This window comes from Oryctolagus cuniculus, chromosome 15, assembly GCF_051225735.1.
Source record: "Oryctolagus cuniculus isolate XC-2025 breed Fujian yellow rabbit chromosome 15, ASM5122573v1, whole genome shotgun sequence".
NCBI classification, from domain to species: domain Eukaryota; kingdom Metazoa; phylum Chordata; class Mammalia; order Lagomorpha; family Leporidae; genus Oryctolagus; species Oryctolagus cuniculus.
The window spans coordinates 75,440,369-75,457,252 of record NC_142881.1 but is presented as its reverse complement, the minus strand read 5'-3'; the positions used below and the strand labels follow the sequence as shown (position 1 = coordinate 75,457,252).

Genomic DNA, 16,884 nt, shown 5'->3' with positions numbered 1-16,884 from the left:
GCTCCAAGCTTTGCTAACTGCAGAAAAGGAAAGGTTATCGTCTTAAACCCTAAAAGGATCTGCAATTCTCTCTGTTTCTCCAGCTCCCAGGCACTCAGGTGCCCTTCTCGTGCCCGTCCTATGTTTGGAGAAGAGCATAGACTGTGGATATGAAAGTTTACCCAGATCTAATTCACCTACCTTTGGCTAATGCAGATGAATGGACCGTATCCTGTATCAGAAGCTTAGAAGGAATTCCCAGCAGCCGTGAGAAGGCTGGAGCTGCAGGCTTGAAACTGGGCAAGACACAGGGCTGGTGGGAGGCCTGGGAGTCAAGAGCAGGGAGAGTGGCTGTGGGGCAGAAAGTTGGGTGAAGCATTGCTGCTGCGCAGTGAAACTCCCACCAGTTTCTGTCTCTTTATCTCTTTGTCCAGGATTCAGACTCAGGCCTGTCATCCTTGTGTGCATCACAGACCTCTTGGCTAAGTGGTTAAGTTACCTGCCAAACCTTTGTCCTGTGGGGAGAGTAATTTTTTGAGAGCAAATAAGCCTCAGATGCTGAGTGGCCCCAAGCCTCTAACACCCAACTTCACAGCTGTAACATACTGTGAAAAGGGTTTCACATGCAAAGATGAACACAAAACGGGGGATGGGGGACAAAAAGACCTACCATGCAGAAAGAGGCAGAGTTGCACAGAGCCAGCTTACCCAGGGTGGAAGGTCATTCAGAGAAGCATTTGAACTTGCTTGCTTGCATGGACAGACAGTCCCTGAGTTATAATGGTTTGACTTGGGGTTTTCACATGGTGAGAGTGATGGGCATTCAATAGAAACCAAACTTGGAAGTTCTGATGTTGAACCTTTCCCACGCTGGGGACGTGCAAGCCATAGTCCTCTCTTTGGGCTCCATGGTTGCCAGGGGAACAACCATCACTTCTAGGTGTGCTGTGTGGCAGAGCTGGGCTGCACCGTAATAGGTCATCTGGATTCGGTGCATTTCCTACTTAAGAGCATTGTCAGTTTACGAGGAGTTTATCAGGTTGTAACCCCATCATCGTCAAGGAGTGTCTTTTACACAGTCTTGAAGTAGGCTGTGACACCTTGGCACAGATGCACCTGTTCTCCAGCTATTTCACCCATGGCACTTGCCACCCAGAGGTGCCCCCAGGACAGAGCTGGCCTCCCAGCATGAATGATCTGAGTGAGCTCTGTCTGTGTGGGGCTTTGGAGCATTGCCTAAGGGGCCTTGCCAATGATTTCTGATGTCATCTCCTCCTGCAAGATTGAGCCGCATCCCATTGTCTCCTCCACGCTTTGGTGCATCTCTTACACTCAGATTTCCTCCTGGCCTGGGATGACCTCTCCGTATTCTTATGGATGCTGTCAGTGTTCTGGGACAGCAGGTTCCCACCAGAAGCCAAGCTGTTCACCATGAACTCACAAAGGTGTGGAGGGAATAGCACCCCCCCTTCTCCATGCCGTGTTAGGGCATGGGGGGAACTGCAGGGTCTTTCCGTTCTTGTCTGAGACATGCCTGTGGGGCCTGTGACCGGCGTACTCCTGCCAGTCACCCAGGGTCACCTTCTTCTGCGGGAAATCCCCTCACACCAGCCCCAAAGGAGCTTAAAGAAGTCACTGGAGTGGCTGTTAGATTTTCATGATTCCTTTTTCTTTTCTTTTCTTTTTTTTTTTTTTTGACATGTTCAGGGTTTCTAAATGTTTTTGTACTTCTAACTTCCCTGCAAGGTGGATAGGGGGAGGAGTTTCTCCAGTACACCACATCAACCTCGCCTGTGACGTTATGTCTCAGAGCTGAGAAGTGACATGGTGCTGCTCATGGAGCTTGAGGGAGGGCTGGGAAGCTGTCAGTTAAAACCTTGACTGCTACGTGGGCACCCAGGCAACCTACAAATAGGACTGCAGCCACTCACCTCCCTGGGAGCTATAGCATTGCCAGCCTGCTGGGTACCTGATCCTGTGCTTCACGTCACTGGGGGAACCTGAGAGAGGAGATGGCTACCTGTAGGCAGATTGTCAAGTTGTCAGAAGGGAGATTCACTATGCTTTATTTCCTTCTTGAACAGATTAATGAAAATATTAGTAATTTAAAAATATTAAATTATTATTAATATTAAAATTATTAATAAAATTATTTCCCTTCTTGAACAGATTAATAAATGAGCAAACCAAATGACTTTCTGTGACACCACCCACCATGAAGAGTATCATGAGTCCAGGGTCAGCTCACCCCTCTGCTCCCCCTCCCCAGAGAGGGTGCTTGTGACTATGGCTTGTCACTGGACCCACCCTCCTGAACCTGTGACCCCTGCAGCGTAGGGCAAGATGATCCTGCCAAGAAGTAGCAAACATACAGGGCATGTTCGAAGCTCCAGCACTGGTCCCTTTAGTCCCATGGGACACCTTGTTTCTCTTCCTGTTTCTTCCAGTTCTTCAAAGCATCCTATCTTGTCACAAGGGTTGGCTCTGGGCCCAGCTGTGACTCTAAGCTGAGGACAGAAGGAAGGCATAACATGGCCTAGGCCTGCCTGCAGGGACTTCACCCCATGGCAGATCATGTTCTAAGCTATGGTCCCCCCAGAGCACACCAGGTTGGCCGTGGAATTGAAAGGTGGCGAGTAAGGTGGGGATACTCACCTGCCGCCCAACAGGCCCTCCAAGCCTCAGAGTTTGTAGCAAACCAGATGCAACTCACGGTGAGGCTCGCCCTGACCTTCCTGTGCTTTCTCTCCAGGACAAAGAGGTGAACCTGGAGCAGGTGCACCGACGCATGAACAGCCTCATGGATGAAGACATTGCTCACAAGCAGATTTCCCCAGCTTCCATTGAGCTCTCGGCCCTGGAGATGGGGGGCCTGGCTCCAAGCCAGGCCTTGGAGCCCACTCGGGAGTACCAGAACACGCAGCTGTCAGTCAGCACCTTTCTGCCCGAGCAGAGCAGCCACGGCACCAGCCGGACACTGTCCACAGGGCCCAGCAGCAGCCTGCCACTGCCGCTGAGCACCGCGGCCACCATGCCCTCCATGCAGTGCAAACACAGGTCGCCCAACGGGGGGCTGTTCCGACAGAGCCCGGTGAAGACCCCCATCCCCATGTCCTTCCAGCCTGTGCCTGGGGGCGTACTTCCAGAGGCCCTGGACACCTCCCACGGCACCTCCATCTGACCGCGCCGCCTGCCCTCCCGCCCGCCCGTCCACCCACCCACCCGACCAGCAGAGCTTTTTAATACAAGAAACCACACACACACCACACACATGCACACACACACACAGAGACTTTCATTTTTCTTGTACATATATGTAAATAATGACAGAATGGAGTGGGGTAAAAGTGTATTTTGAATATTCCCAATTTTCGAAGTCAGTAAAAAAAAAAAAACACAAAAACTGTACGAATGACTTTGTAAATTTTGTTCTATATGAATAAAAAGGCAAATTCCTTGTGATCATTCTGAAGTGCCAAAGGAAACCCTATTCCTCAGGCTGCCTGAGGGCAGGAGAGGCAATCACAGGAGGACCCCTTCCTGATAGAGGAGGGCCTACAGGAGCCCCCCATGCTGCTTGCTGCTGTGAACCACAGCTTCCCATGCTGTTCCCTGGCCCCTGGCTCCCGATCCTCATTTACTCTCCCTCGCGTAGATAAAGAATGAGCTTGGAGCCAGCGTTGGCCTGGCCCGTTAGGTCACTGTGCTGCAGAGTGACCAACTTCTCCTGCTAGCCTGGGACAGAGAAGGGACCCTGGACACAGGCCAGTGCTGGGCAATCTGTGACAGCCTGGGACCTCGCCTTGTGTCACAGCAGGCAGGGTGTAGCAGCCACAGGAGCCCCGAGACGCTGCACATAGGGACCTAACTGTCTCTGAGCATTTCAGTGCAATGTGCACTAGTGTCTCTGGTTGGCTTGTGTTTTACTTTCCTCTCCTATTTGGCAGACTCAGCCAGTGATAGAAGATTAGAGAGAGGAGGGCAGGCCCCATGATGGTCTCAGGGAAGCAGGGCAGAAGTGGGCTTGGCTGGCTGCAAGGTTCATGGGCAGAGAGAGGTGCCAGGTGTGGTTGGTTCTGTGGACCAGAAGAGGTGGAGGGCTGGGATGCCAGTAGAAGAAGATGATTCCTCAGAGATGGGGCCGGAGAAAGGGTAGGGTGCTCACAGATGCAGGGAGTAGAAGCGCTGTGGTTTTAGGTTAAAGAATTCTGTTGGGAGGAGCTGGGGGAGGTGCACTAGGTGGGTGGATGGATGCTCCAGGTAGTGAGGAAACCAGGAAACACAGAAGAGAGGAAGCAGCCTGTGCCCCTGGGAGGGAAGGTTCAGCATGTCCTTGAATGATAGGAAGACAAGTACCTCACAGCACCATAGGGAGGTTTCTGGTGATCCCAAATGTACAAGCCTGTTCTGGGTCTTAAGCCATTCAGGTCATCTGCCCAACTGGGCCAGACCCCAGCTCAAGCCCCCTGGCCTGGCTATACCGCCTTCTCCAGACCAGCAGTCCTCAAGCAGTGATCCAGCCCATAGCAGGGGCTCTGCTGCTGAGGGCATCTGGTCTCCTGTGAGACTCCCAGGCCTGGCTCCATGCTGCAAGACCTTGTCTGGTGAGGCAGGGACAGCCTGACAGCCCCGCCTCCCTCCATCGCCTCTATGGGTCAACTCAACTACAGAACCTGGGAAAGAACCATCAGGATGGAGTCCTTGGCGGAATCTGAGCTCTGAAGAGAAAGGCGGTTCTGACACCTGGAGGACCTAGTCCATACCTGGCTCCCAGGGGACGGGGCTTCTGCCCCAGCAGCACTCAGGGACCGAGAGCCTGGGGCTGAGGTGGTGGAGAAATACTAAGTCCTCTTGATTGCTTAGTCTTTAGCCCTGTCCAGCGGCTCAAGAGATATGTTGTGACAATGATAACTAGTGTGGGACTGATGTCCTTCCTAAAGTCCCGAGTGGCTTGGCTGAACAGTAAGGAGTGCCCGTATCACACAGTTAGCTAAAAGCACCCTGAGGAAGACACTGTTTATAATTATGTATGCTATTTGTGGATGCTGAGAAGGGCCTGACATCTGTGCCCCCAGGGCCATCCACTGACATGTCTCTAGTCAGAGTGTGTGGACCTGGAGCCAGGTTGCGTGGGGCAAAGCCCAGTGGGCACCATCACCCTGGATGGATGGTCAATTTTTCATATATATATACATATATATATATAATCTCTCTATTTTTTTAATCAGACTCTGGTCTCACTGCCTTATCTCACACCCAAGTATGCCCCTCCTCCCCACAAGAAGAGCAGTCTTCTGGAATATTCCATGGATATGGACATTGTCTTGGATGGCTTTGCTTAGAATGGGTGTCAGGGAGGGAGGTGTGTGTGTGTGTATGTGTGTGTGTGTGTGTGTGTGACAGAGAGGGAGGGAGGGAAAGAGACCAGCATCTTCAAGGGGAAAATATTCTGCTTCCAAAATCCTTAACACCTCATGGTGTTATTCTTCACCGTGTTTGTTATTTTTTGAATTTCTTCCTACCTTTGGCACGAGAGGAAATGATTGATATTCAAGCAAGTTCTCTAGGGGAAAAAAAAGGCAAAACAACAAGGTTCTTCCCAACTCAGATTTCTGTGTCCGCTCAGAATGTACCTTTTTTTTCATGCTTTGCTCTTTGGATTTATAACTCTGTTTAGACTATTCCATACATTTTAGGTATATTTTGTGCCTTCAGACACTGCAAATAATAATCAGCATTTGGATTAAAGTTGTTTAATAATAAAACTTGTCTTTTCTCCCTACTCTCTTATTCTCTGGGATGGAGAAATGCTGTCTGGTTGTTCCTGGGCATGCTGCCGTGGAGAACTGAGTCCTGTCCCACTGACAGGCACAGTCGAGAGGGGGCTCCTCTTCCCACGTGGGTCTCAGCTACACTCAGGGGTGGGAGACACACCACCCTCACCCCCAGGGAATATGGGGTCCCCTGATATCACCCAGGGGATGGTGTGTGGGACAGACTGAGCCGGTGGAATGAGCACTCTAGTGCACACATCTGACTTCAGTTCTCTCGTCTCTCCACGCGCTCTGCCCTCAGGGGGTTCCCTGTGTTAGGTCTCAGGCTGAGGGACTCACTCTTGCAGGAGCAGCAGCTTGGCTCCGCAATATTTGGTCCTCACCCTTCTGCAGGGGACACCCTTTACCTGTGCTCATGTCCCGGGGGTCGAGACCTCTTTCCTGACTCCCACAGGCCTTTGTACCCAGGCCCCACCTCTGATGCCCCACTCTTCCTTTTGGCTTCAGGGCCTCTGTGGGGCAAAGAGTACCACTGTGAATCCTGGGCTAAACCAAGCTGGCCTGCAGAGGTTGGCCAAGGTTTCAACCTGCAGGAGCTAAAGGGGCATGGCCAGCTCTTGGGCCTCATTCTGTGCACCGTTGATGGGCTCCTCCGTTGTTGGGGCCAAAACCCTCAAACTGGAGTGGGAGGAAGGGGACAGACAGTGGGAGCCACACAGGAACTGTTGAAGGACTGTTTTCTTGGGAAGAAGCAACCCAGTTCCTAAATTCCATACACACCCCCAGGTCACACCAAGACAAAACTCAGTCCATACCCGATCTTTATCTTTTCAATCATGAACAGCTGCAATGACATGGGTGAGTTCTTCATTTCTGTGGCTTCTGCCTTTTAATAATCATTGAGTTGAATTACAGATAAGATAAATTTGATAACTGAGATGGACAACATCTAACAGACAACCCGGGTTCACTGTGTGACATTCTGGTTCCACCAGAAGGGGTTCCTTCATTTTCTGCAAACTGCACAAAACAGGTTCACAAATTAGCACATACGTCCTATGTCTTCACTAAAGCATTGTTTTGTGCTCCTAGCTTTTAGCAACACAAGATTAGATAAAAGCTCAAATGTTTTTTTCACTGACCTTTCTTTGCAAGGGACACAATGAAAGAGACAGCATTCCTGTTCCTAATGCCACACTTTTTATATCTCAAACATGCTTTTATTTCCTGCCATTGGTTGTTTTCAATAAATGAAGATTATGTGAATTATGTGTGACTGGTATTACCTTCACCCTTCCTACCAAGAAACTCAGATAAGTAACAATTTTCTGAGCCAGGAACTTTAATCATTGTCATGCTTCTTCCTCCCAGTGGTGGCATTTAGTCAGAAGAGATTATTTGTGGGAGAAGTGCACGTATTCCAGGTGACTCAGGGGAGCTAGCAGCTATAAAAGAGGAAGTGATCATTGTCAATACCTCTGACCACCTCCCTCCCTGGCTTTCGGTCTTTCACCTCTGAACTTGGCACTGAGTGCTGAGCTCTAGAGAGAGTAGGAATTCTCTCTGCAGCAGGAAAAATGCTGACCATGGAAATGTGCAGTTGCCAGTGTCTTCAAGGTGGAAGAATGGGCACCAGACAGGCTGAGGTCACTTAGGGTGAGTGATACAGTGGGAGTCAGGGGGAGCTCTCTTGCTAACAGATTCAAGTACACAGTTGCCATGGGCAACCAGGAGTCCAAACCCGAAGGAAAACTAAACATTCCCCCAACATATGCAGACTTAGCCACACCCAAAACAAGTATCCACAGACACAGGCATGCGCACTTGCACTCAGGTTCCCACAGGCATGGTCACCATGCCAGGCTCATGCACGCGGAGTTTAAAAGCAAGCAGCAGTGCACTTGGTACTGCGTGCAGGTGGTGTTCTGTCCATCAGAGCTGGGATGCAGAGTGCAGGGGAGGAAGAGGCTGTGTCAGTGCTTCCCTGCCCTGCGCACAGCTCCTACAAAGCAATCAGCTGCGGAGCACTCAGCAATCAGCCACCAAGGCAGAGGGTGTGCCTGTTGCAAAGTGGGCCTCACTCCTGCTGGAGGGCCTGGGGCACACCGCCAACTCTCCTGTCACCAAATCCTGGTTTGTCACCACAATCCCTGAAATGTGCAAAGAAGTCCCAACTAAGGACGTTAAAGATCTCTACGATGAGAATTACAAAACCTTAAAGAAAGAAATAGAAGACGACACAAAAAAATGGAAAAATCTTCCATGCTCATGGATTGGAAGAATCAACATCATCAAAATGTCCATTCTCCCAAAAGCAATTTATAAATTCAATGCAATACCAATCAAGATACCAAAGACATTCTTCTCAGATCTAGAAAAAATGATGCTGAAAATCACATGGAGAAGCATGAGACCTCGAATAGCTAAAGCAATCTTGTACAACAAAAACAAAGCCAGAGGCATCACAATACCAGATTTTAGGACATACTACAGGGCAATTGTAATAAAACAGTGTGGTACTGGTACAGAAACAGATGGATAGACCAATGGAACAGAACAGAAACACCAGAAATCAACCCAAACATCTACAGCCAACTTATATTTGATCAAGGATCTAAAACGAATTCCTGGAGCAAGGACAGTCTATTCAATAAATGGTGCTGGGAAAACTGGATTTCCACATGCAGAAACATGAAGCAAGACCCCTACCTTACACCTTACACAAAAATCCACTCAACATGGATCAAAGACCTAAATCTATGACCCGACACCATCAAATTATTAGAGGACATTGGAGAAACCCTGCAAGATATCGGCACCAGCAAAGACTTCTTGGAAAAGACCCGGGAGGCACAGGCAGTCAAAGCCAAAATCAACTATTGGGATTGCATCAAATTGAGAAGTTTCTGTACTGCAAAAGAAACAGTCAAGAAAGTGAAGAGGCAACCGACAGAATGGGAAAAAATATTTGCAAACTATGCTACAGAAAAAGGATTAATAATCAGAATCTACAATGAGATCAAGAAACTCCACAACAACAAAACAAACAACCCACTTAAGAGATGGGCCAAGGACCTCAGTAGACATTTTTCAAAAGAGGAAATCCAAATGGCCAACAGGCACATGAAAGAATGTTCAAGGTCACCAGCAATCAGGGAAATGCAAATCAAAACCACAATGAGGTTTCACCTCACCCTGGTTAGAATGGCTCACATGCAGAAATCTACCAACAACAGATGCTGGCGAGGATGTGGGAAAAAGGGACACTAACCCACTGTTGGTGGGAATGCAAACTGGTTAAGCCTCTGTGGAAGTCAGCCTGGAGATTCCTCAGTAACCTGAATATAACCCTACCATACAACCTAGCTGTCGCTCCCCCATTCGCGGAGGAATGACACTGGACCCTGCGCTGTTCTTTTTGCCCAGCCCTTCCGGGTTTGCTGCCAGCTCTTCCACCTCCGCGGAGGGGTGGCACCCTCGCCACTTTCCCTGCTTCCGCGGAGGAGCAGCACACCGCTGGCTGGCTCTCTCAGGGGTTTCTCAGGGGTTGCTCAGATGTTCCTCAAGTGTTCCTGGTGCATGCTGTCTCTCTCCTCCTTTATAGTCCTCTTCCACCAATCCGTACTCTGCTGCCCACATGCCGAGCATGCTGCTCTCCTCCAATCAGGAGCAGGATCAGCTCCTGCAGCTCGTCAGTCAAACTGGTGAGGCAGCTGTGTAGAAGTTGTTTGCTGTCTCTCAGCACCATATGATGGGAGATCAGATGCATAGAATTAGTCTTAGCAGTTCCAGTAATTTAGTCTAGTCTCGGTTGCTCCCCACACCTAGCCATTCCACTCCTTGGAATTTACCCAAAGGATATTAAATTGGCAAACAAAAAAGCTGTCTGCACCTTAATGTATATTGCAGCTCAATTCACAATAGCTAAGACCTGGAATCAACCCAAATGCCCATCAACAGTAGACTGGATAAAGAAATTATGGGACATGTACTCTATAGAATAGTATACAGCAGTCAAAAACAATGAAATCCGGTCATTTGCAACAAAATGGAGGAATCTGGAAAACATTATGCTGAGTGAATTAAGCCAGTCCCAAAGGGACAAATATCATATGTTCTCCCTGATCAGTGACAACTAACCAACCACAAAAAAAGGAAACCTGTTGAAGTGAAAGGGACACTATGAGAAACAGTGACTTGATAAGTCCTTGTCCTGACTGTTGATGTACAATTTAATACTTTATCCCTTTTAGTATTTTTTGTTCTAGTTAATACTATTGATTGAACTCTGTAATCAACACACATTTATTCTTAGGTGTTGAAATTTAACTGAAAAGTGATCCCTGTTAAATATAAGAGTGGGAATAAGAGAAGGAGGAGATGTACAATTTGGGACATACTCAAGCTGACTTGCCCCAAATGGTGGAGTTAGAAATGTGCCAGGGGATTCCAATACAATCCCATCAAGAATTCATGTACCAATGCCATCTCATTAGTCCAAGTGATCAATTTTAGTTCACAATTGATTACACTGATAGGTCTAAGAGTCAAAGGGATCACACAAACAAGAGTAGTGTCTGTGAATACTAACTGATAGAATCAAAAAGGGTGAGAATGATCCAACATGGGAAGTGGGATACACAGCAGACTCGTAGAATGGCAGATGTCCTAAACAGCACTCTGGCCTCAGAATCAGCCCTTAAGGCACTCAGATCTGGCTGAAGAGCCCATGAAAGTATTTTAGGCATGGAAAGCCAAGACACTCTGGCAAAAAAAAAAAAAAAAAACACCTAAATGAAAGATCTCTGCAAGTGAGATTCCAGTGGAAAGAACGGGGCCATCAAAGAAGGAGGTACCTTTCTCTGAAGGGAGGAGAGAACTTCCACTTTGACTATCACCCTGTTGGAATAAGATTGAAGTCGGCGAACTCAAAAGGCTGCCATAGCCTTGGCAACTCATGACTAGAGCCTAGGGAGATTACTGATGCCATAAACAAGAATGTCAAATTGTTAAGTCAACAACAGGAGTCACTGTGTACTTACTCCTCATGTGGGATCTGTCCTTAATGTGTTGTCCAATGTGAAGTAATGCTCTAACTAGTACTGAAACAGTATTTTACACTTTGTGTTTCTGTGTGGGTGCAAACTGATGAAATCTTTACTTAATATATACTGAATTGATCTTCTGTATATAAAGATAATTGAAAATTAATCTTGATGTGAATGTAATGGGAGAGGGAGCAGGAGATGGGAGAGTTGTGGGTAGGAGAGAAGTTATGGGGGGGGGGGAAGCCATTGTAATCCATAAACTGTACTTTGGAAATTTATATTTACTAAATAAAAGTTTAAAAAAAAGAAGTTCCAGCCATTCTCTAAAACGTGCTAGTTATATTCAAATAAGAATGCTCATTATCCTCTCCATTACAGGCACCGGTTACTGATAGATATGGTGTCCCCTTCACATATAAACTCTTTTTCCTTGTATCAGCTGTGCATGGTAAAAATTATTACCTAAAATTTATAGCTAGGGAAACCACCTGAAAAGACCTGTTCTGAGAAGTGGTGAGAGAGAGCTCGGTTGAGGATCCATGAAAGCACAGGTAAGCTGTTTGCACAAATACACCCCCATCCATAGTGATCTGCACACCCACCACGGCCTGCCCCTCGGGTGACCTCCTCAGCCTTGGAGCATGGCCATCCCTCTCATGCACAGCGCTCACACTTGACCCCTCCCTTCCAGCTGGGGGCGGGAGGTCTAGCTGTCAGCACGGAGGGAAGCAGCATCTCCATATCCATCACTGGAACAGGGCTGTTTGCTTTGCACTCCCTCCTTGTCCCACTGGGAGCTGACGGCGCTGGCAACCCTGGCTTCTGTTGCTGAGACCCACTCAGGTGATAATCCTGATTGTTCCCAGGAAGCAAATGAAAAGCAGCACGGCTTAGCTGGGGAGGAATGCCTTGATGGTGAGGTGTTCACTCAGCACCCTGTAGGCTTCCAGGCATGCTCACAATGCAATGCAGACGAGAAGAAGCAGGACCAGAGAGATGGCATCGCCAAAACTGGAAGAGATGCTGCGGAATCCTCTGGGGCATGGCTGGAAGGGGCGGGTCCATGGCTGGACCCTCTGCAAAATGCCAGGCCCTCAGGGGCTTCCTGGCTGCTGTGGTAGGCCCCAGCTCCCTCGTGTCACGTCTGGGGAAAGAAAATGCATACCTCTGGAGCTACAAGGGATATGTGTGGTAGGATTATTTTTACGTGTATTTTGAGCCTGTTTTTGAGTTTCTCAACCTCAGACCCAAAGCCCAAAGTGGCTGAATCTTGCTCATTGGGCAACTTGTCATCTGGACAGCGAATTTCTCATGGAGAAGGTGCGTGTTGCACTCAGGAGAAAATGATCGAGTGGGCTGCTCTAAGCAATGGCACATTGAAGCTGAGGATTTGAGCAGAGACTCCCTTTGGAAAGATGTATGCAGGTAAAGGAAAGTCACAGGTTAGCAGAGAGGCCTCAGGCTGCCAACAGTCCCATCTCCAGCCTGAGCAGTGGTGGGAAGGAGTGTGGCTTTTAAGAGTTCAAGGGCTGCCTGGTGGGAGATGAGTTCAGCTCTGGGGATGAGCCTTCCCTTGGTGACCCCACAAGCAGTGACTGACCTGGGGGAATGCATGCATAGTGACTTCACTGTCCCCACCTGCCAGTCTCCTACCTGTCCATGAGCAGGGGAGGTCACAGAGGTCATCCACACTCATCACCCCCAGCCCAGGGCCCAGAGCAGGGTGTGGAGGATGGAGAAGGGGTACAGGGTAGGAGGATGGGGACATGTGGGGGAGTCATACAGGTATTTAATGGAACAGGGACCAGAGGTAAAGAAAGGGGATCCCCACAGGTCTATGCCTGTTGTGAGCTATAAAAACTCACTCATTCTTCTCCCTAGAAAAAGTTTTAAAATCTGTTTTTGATAATCAATGCAAATAAGATAGTCTTTAAGAGGTTCGCTGAAGGTGGTCCAGCTAGTGTGATAACCTAAGTGAAGCCCCACGTTTCCCACTGAGACTTCCCTGTGTGTTCAGACAGTGTAGACAGACACGGTCAGGCACAAGGTCACTTCCCAGATCAGGAGCTCAGCCACCAAGGACTGCAAGCCTGGGTGGGGGAGAGCAGTAGGCAGAGTGAAGGATGTGACATTCACCAGGAAACACTTGTCTGCCTTCTCCCGGTTACATTAATGGGACTCCATCCTGCAAAACTGTAACGTGGTAGTGAGGACGCGCTTCTGAACAGATCCCCAGGAATTCCAGGGCAAGCTGCCCAGGAGGCAGGGTGTTGGGATCAGGAAGGTGTGCTTTAGAAGTGAGGCTGGCCAGTAAGGCTGGGGACATGTGAGCCCCTTCTGACATAGGCAGGATGTCTCACAAGCAGGCTGCCAGCTGTGGCTGGAAAGCCTGTCTCCAGACCAACCGGCATCTTCCCCCACTTAACAGCTTCTTGTGCTGCACGTGTGACCTTGCGGCTTTAAATCACAGCTTCAGGGTGGGTGCAATCTTTCACCCAGAGCTGGCAGGGGAAGGGGCTGAGCCCCTGGAGAGACTCAGACTGGCTGCAGGAGATCCCGGCTATCTTATGTGACTCTGGTGGTTTTAAATCACGCCTTCAAGTTAGTCACAGTCTTCCACCCACAGCTAGCAGAGAAGGTGGCTGGGCCCCTAAGGAGACGGGCTGTCTCCATGGGACCCTGCTATCTCCATGAGCCCCAAGCCAATCCACATACAGTATGTGAAACCCCTGTCCAATGGGCACCCTCACAGAATGACCCAATGGAAAAAAACAGTAATGCCTTAAAAATCCAGGACACTTCCTCAAAGCCAGTGTCCCTCTCAGACCAGACACTTTCTCTGTCGCCTGCCAATCAAATAAAAATTTCTTTTCTGTCTAATAAAAGTCTCTGCCCCTTTGCAAATTGTTTCCCAGCTTTTTATTTCTATACTGTGCTGAGGAAAAAAACCCACAAGACTGGTAACAGGAAGCCAGGCTTTGCTGTTTTCTAGTTCTGGGATCCTGAGTCAGTCACTTACCTCTTCTGAGCATCAGCGTCCACTTCCATGAAATCCACACAGTGAGAGGAGCAACTCTGTCTCAGAGGATGAGCCAAGAAAACTCAGAATAAGGCACCAAGTGTCACCATCGGTGACTGGCACATGCAAGTGCTCAGTGATAACTATGATCAGGACAGGAAATACCACCACATAGGCCACAGTTTTAAAATGGAATTATATATATATATTTATATATATATATATATATATATATATACACACACACACACTGGGGCCAGCGCTGTGGCTTAGGAGATAAAACTGCTGCCTTCAGTGCCGGCATCCCATATGGGCAGGGGTTCGAGTCCTGGCTACTCCACTTCTGATCCAGCTCTCTGCTATGGCCTGGGAAAGCAGTAGAAGATGATCCACATCTTTGGGCCCTTGCACCGCATGGGAGACCAGGAAGAAGCTCCTGGCTCCTGGCTTCTGATCAGCACAGCTACAGCTGTTGAGGTCAACTGGGGAGTGAACCAGCAAATGAAAGACCCTCCCCCCTGCCTCTCCTTCTCTCTGTGTGTAACTCTTTCAAATAAAATAAATATTTTTAAAAAGTATATATACATACATTTGCAAACATGTACACACCACATGTGCAAACAGATGTGCAAGTAAATATACAGCTCAATTCATTGCAACAGTGAGACTGTTCTCGTGTGGTCCCAGCCAATTAAAGCATAAATAGGGCACCGTGTCACTGCTTGCGACACCAGCATCCCATATTGGAGTGCTGGTTCAAGTGCCGGCTGCTCCACAGCTGATTCAGCTTTCTGCTCCTGTGCCTTGGAAGGCAAAGAAAGATGGCCCAGCGTATTAGGCCCCTGCCACCCAGTGGGAGGGGAGACCCAGATGGAGTTCCTGGATCAGACCTGGCTGTTACAGCCATCTGGGGAGTGAACCAGATGGAAGATTTCTCTCTCTCCCACCCTCTTTGTAGCTTGTGTTTCAAATAAATAAATCTTAAAAAAATATTAACAGCCTCCCCGAGGCCCCTCTTGTGCACCTCCTAGGTTGACAGCTCCAGAACTCTCAAGGGAATCACTACTTTCAGTTTCAACATCATTGATTGATGGGCGGGCATTTGGCCTAGCCATTAAGATGCCAGCCAGGACTCTCACATTCTATATCAGAGCACCTGGTTTCAATCCCTAACTCCAGCTTCTGATTCCAGCTTCCTGTTAAAGAACCCTGGCAAACAGCTCTGACAGCTGAATCTGAATCAGATTCTTCCTCCTATATGGGAGACCTGGATACTGTTCTTGCTGCTAACATTAGCCTGGCCCAGTGCTGGTCATTGCAGGCATTTGGGGAGTGAACCAGCAAATGGGAGCTTGCTCCCTATCTCTCTCTCTGTGTCTTAAATAAGTTAACTGAAAATTTTTAATGAAACTTTTAGAATATATATATATATATCATACATAAATGGAATCAATTTTTTTTGTCTGGCTATTTTCATTCAAACATTGGTTTTTATTTTATTTTATTTTATTTTATTTTATTTTATTTTTGACAGGCAGAGTGGACAGTGAGAGAGAGAGAGAGAGAGAGAGAGGTCTTCCTTTTGCCGTTGGTTCACCCTCCAATGGCTGCCGCAGCTGGCTCATCGTGCTGATCTGAAGCCAGGAGCCAGGTGCTTCTCCTGGTCTCCCATGCAGGTGCAGGGCCCAAGCACTTGGGCCATCTTCCACTGCACTCCCAGGCCATAGCAGAGAGCTGGCCTGGAAGAGGGGCAACCGGGACAGAATCCAGCACCCCGACCGGGACTAGAACCCGGTGTGCCGGCGCCACAAGGTGGAGGATTAGCCTATTGAGCCATGGCGCCAGCCCCAAACATTGGTTTTAGAAAATTTATCTACATTTCTGCATAAAGTTAATTTTCATTGCTGGAGAGAATTCCACTGTGTGAATACACCATGGCTTATGCATTCCACTGTGCATAGACTTTTGATCTGTTTACATTTGGGGCTATCACACACAGTGGACATGAATGGGGTTAAGTTACGTATGCCTTCCTATGGACTTCCTGGGGTCCAGGTGTGCAGGTGGTCAGACTCATGTAGATGCTGCTAAAAGGCTTTCGGGCACAGCTGTCCTGATTTATGCACGTGAGAGCTGCAGCTGTTTTGCATGTGCACTAATGCTGGTGCTGTCATATATTTTAATGTTCCCCATTCTTGCGTTAATGTGGTACACCTAATTGTGGGCTGGATTTGCATTTACTGATGATTAACGAGATGGAGCCATTTACACGCGATTGCTGGATCTCACTTTGGTAAGATGTCTCTTGTCCTCCACACCATAGCTTGCCTATGCACTGGGTCTCAGGTGTCTGATGAGCAGAGTTTGTGAATTTAACTCTCAGTCCCAGAGTTTCTGTTATCTTCAATGCTGGGTGTGTCCTGTTGCTTAAAGCTTGGCCTCACCTAGGCCGGACAGAAACTCCCCCAGGGGATTTTCCCCGGGATGCTTTATTGCTATTGATCTTTTTCCTTTAGGATGACATCTGCAGGCTTCCTAGAATGGACTTTTGAACATGAGGTGAGCTACAGGTTACAATACTCTTAAAATTGATATTTGATTTTTTTCAGGACAATTCACAGAAAAAAAAGTTTCTCATTATGTTTCAGTGTCAGATTTACCATAAATCAAGAGATCTCAGTGCTAACCTGTTTTTGTGTCATGCTCTGCTGACCTGTTTGTCTATTTTTATGCTAATATTGCATTGCCTTAGGTACTGTAGTTTCATAATCAGCCTGACATCTGGTGGTCTCAGTTGATTCTTTGCATTTACACACAAATTTGATCACCATCTTATTTGCCATAAAAGTCCCTTTGAGATTTTGATTGAAATCTGCATTGAATTTTTAAAATGTTATTTATTTATTGAGAAGCAGAGAGAGGGAGAAAAGGAGAATAAATAGAGAGACAGAGCTGTCATCCACTGGTTCACTCTCCAAATTGTCCACAAGACTGGGGCCAAAGACAGGAAGCAGGAAGTTAATCCAGGTCTCCTTGTGGATGGCCGGAACACAATCACCCAAGC

General features: G+C 48.1%; 1 protein-coding gene across 1 annotated transcript in view; it reads left to right on the top strand.

Annotated features, from left to right (window-relative positions):
- The window catches only part of LOC149122076 (glutamate receptor ionotropic, delta-1-like), a 298,789-nt gene extending 293,007 nt beyond the window's left edge, over nucleotides 1-5,782 (top strand). The window contains exon 12 of the mRNA XM_089314126.1: nucleotides 2,732-5,782. Within this exon, the coding sequence (XP_089170252.1) occupies nucleotides 2,732-3,160 (429 nt within the window). The 3' untranslated portion in view covers nucleotides 3,161-5,782. The remainder of the gene's footprint in view (nucleotides 1-2,731) is intronic.
- Nucleotides 5,783-16,884: the final 11,102 nt, after the last annotated feature.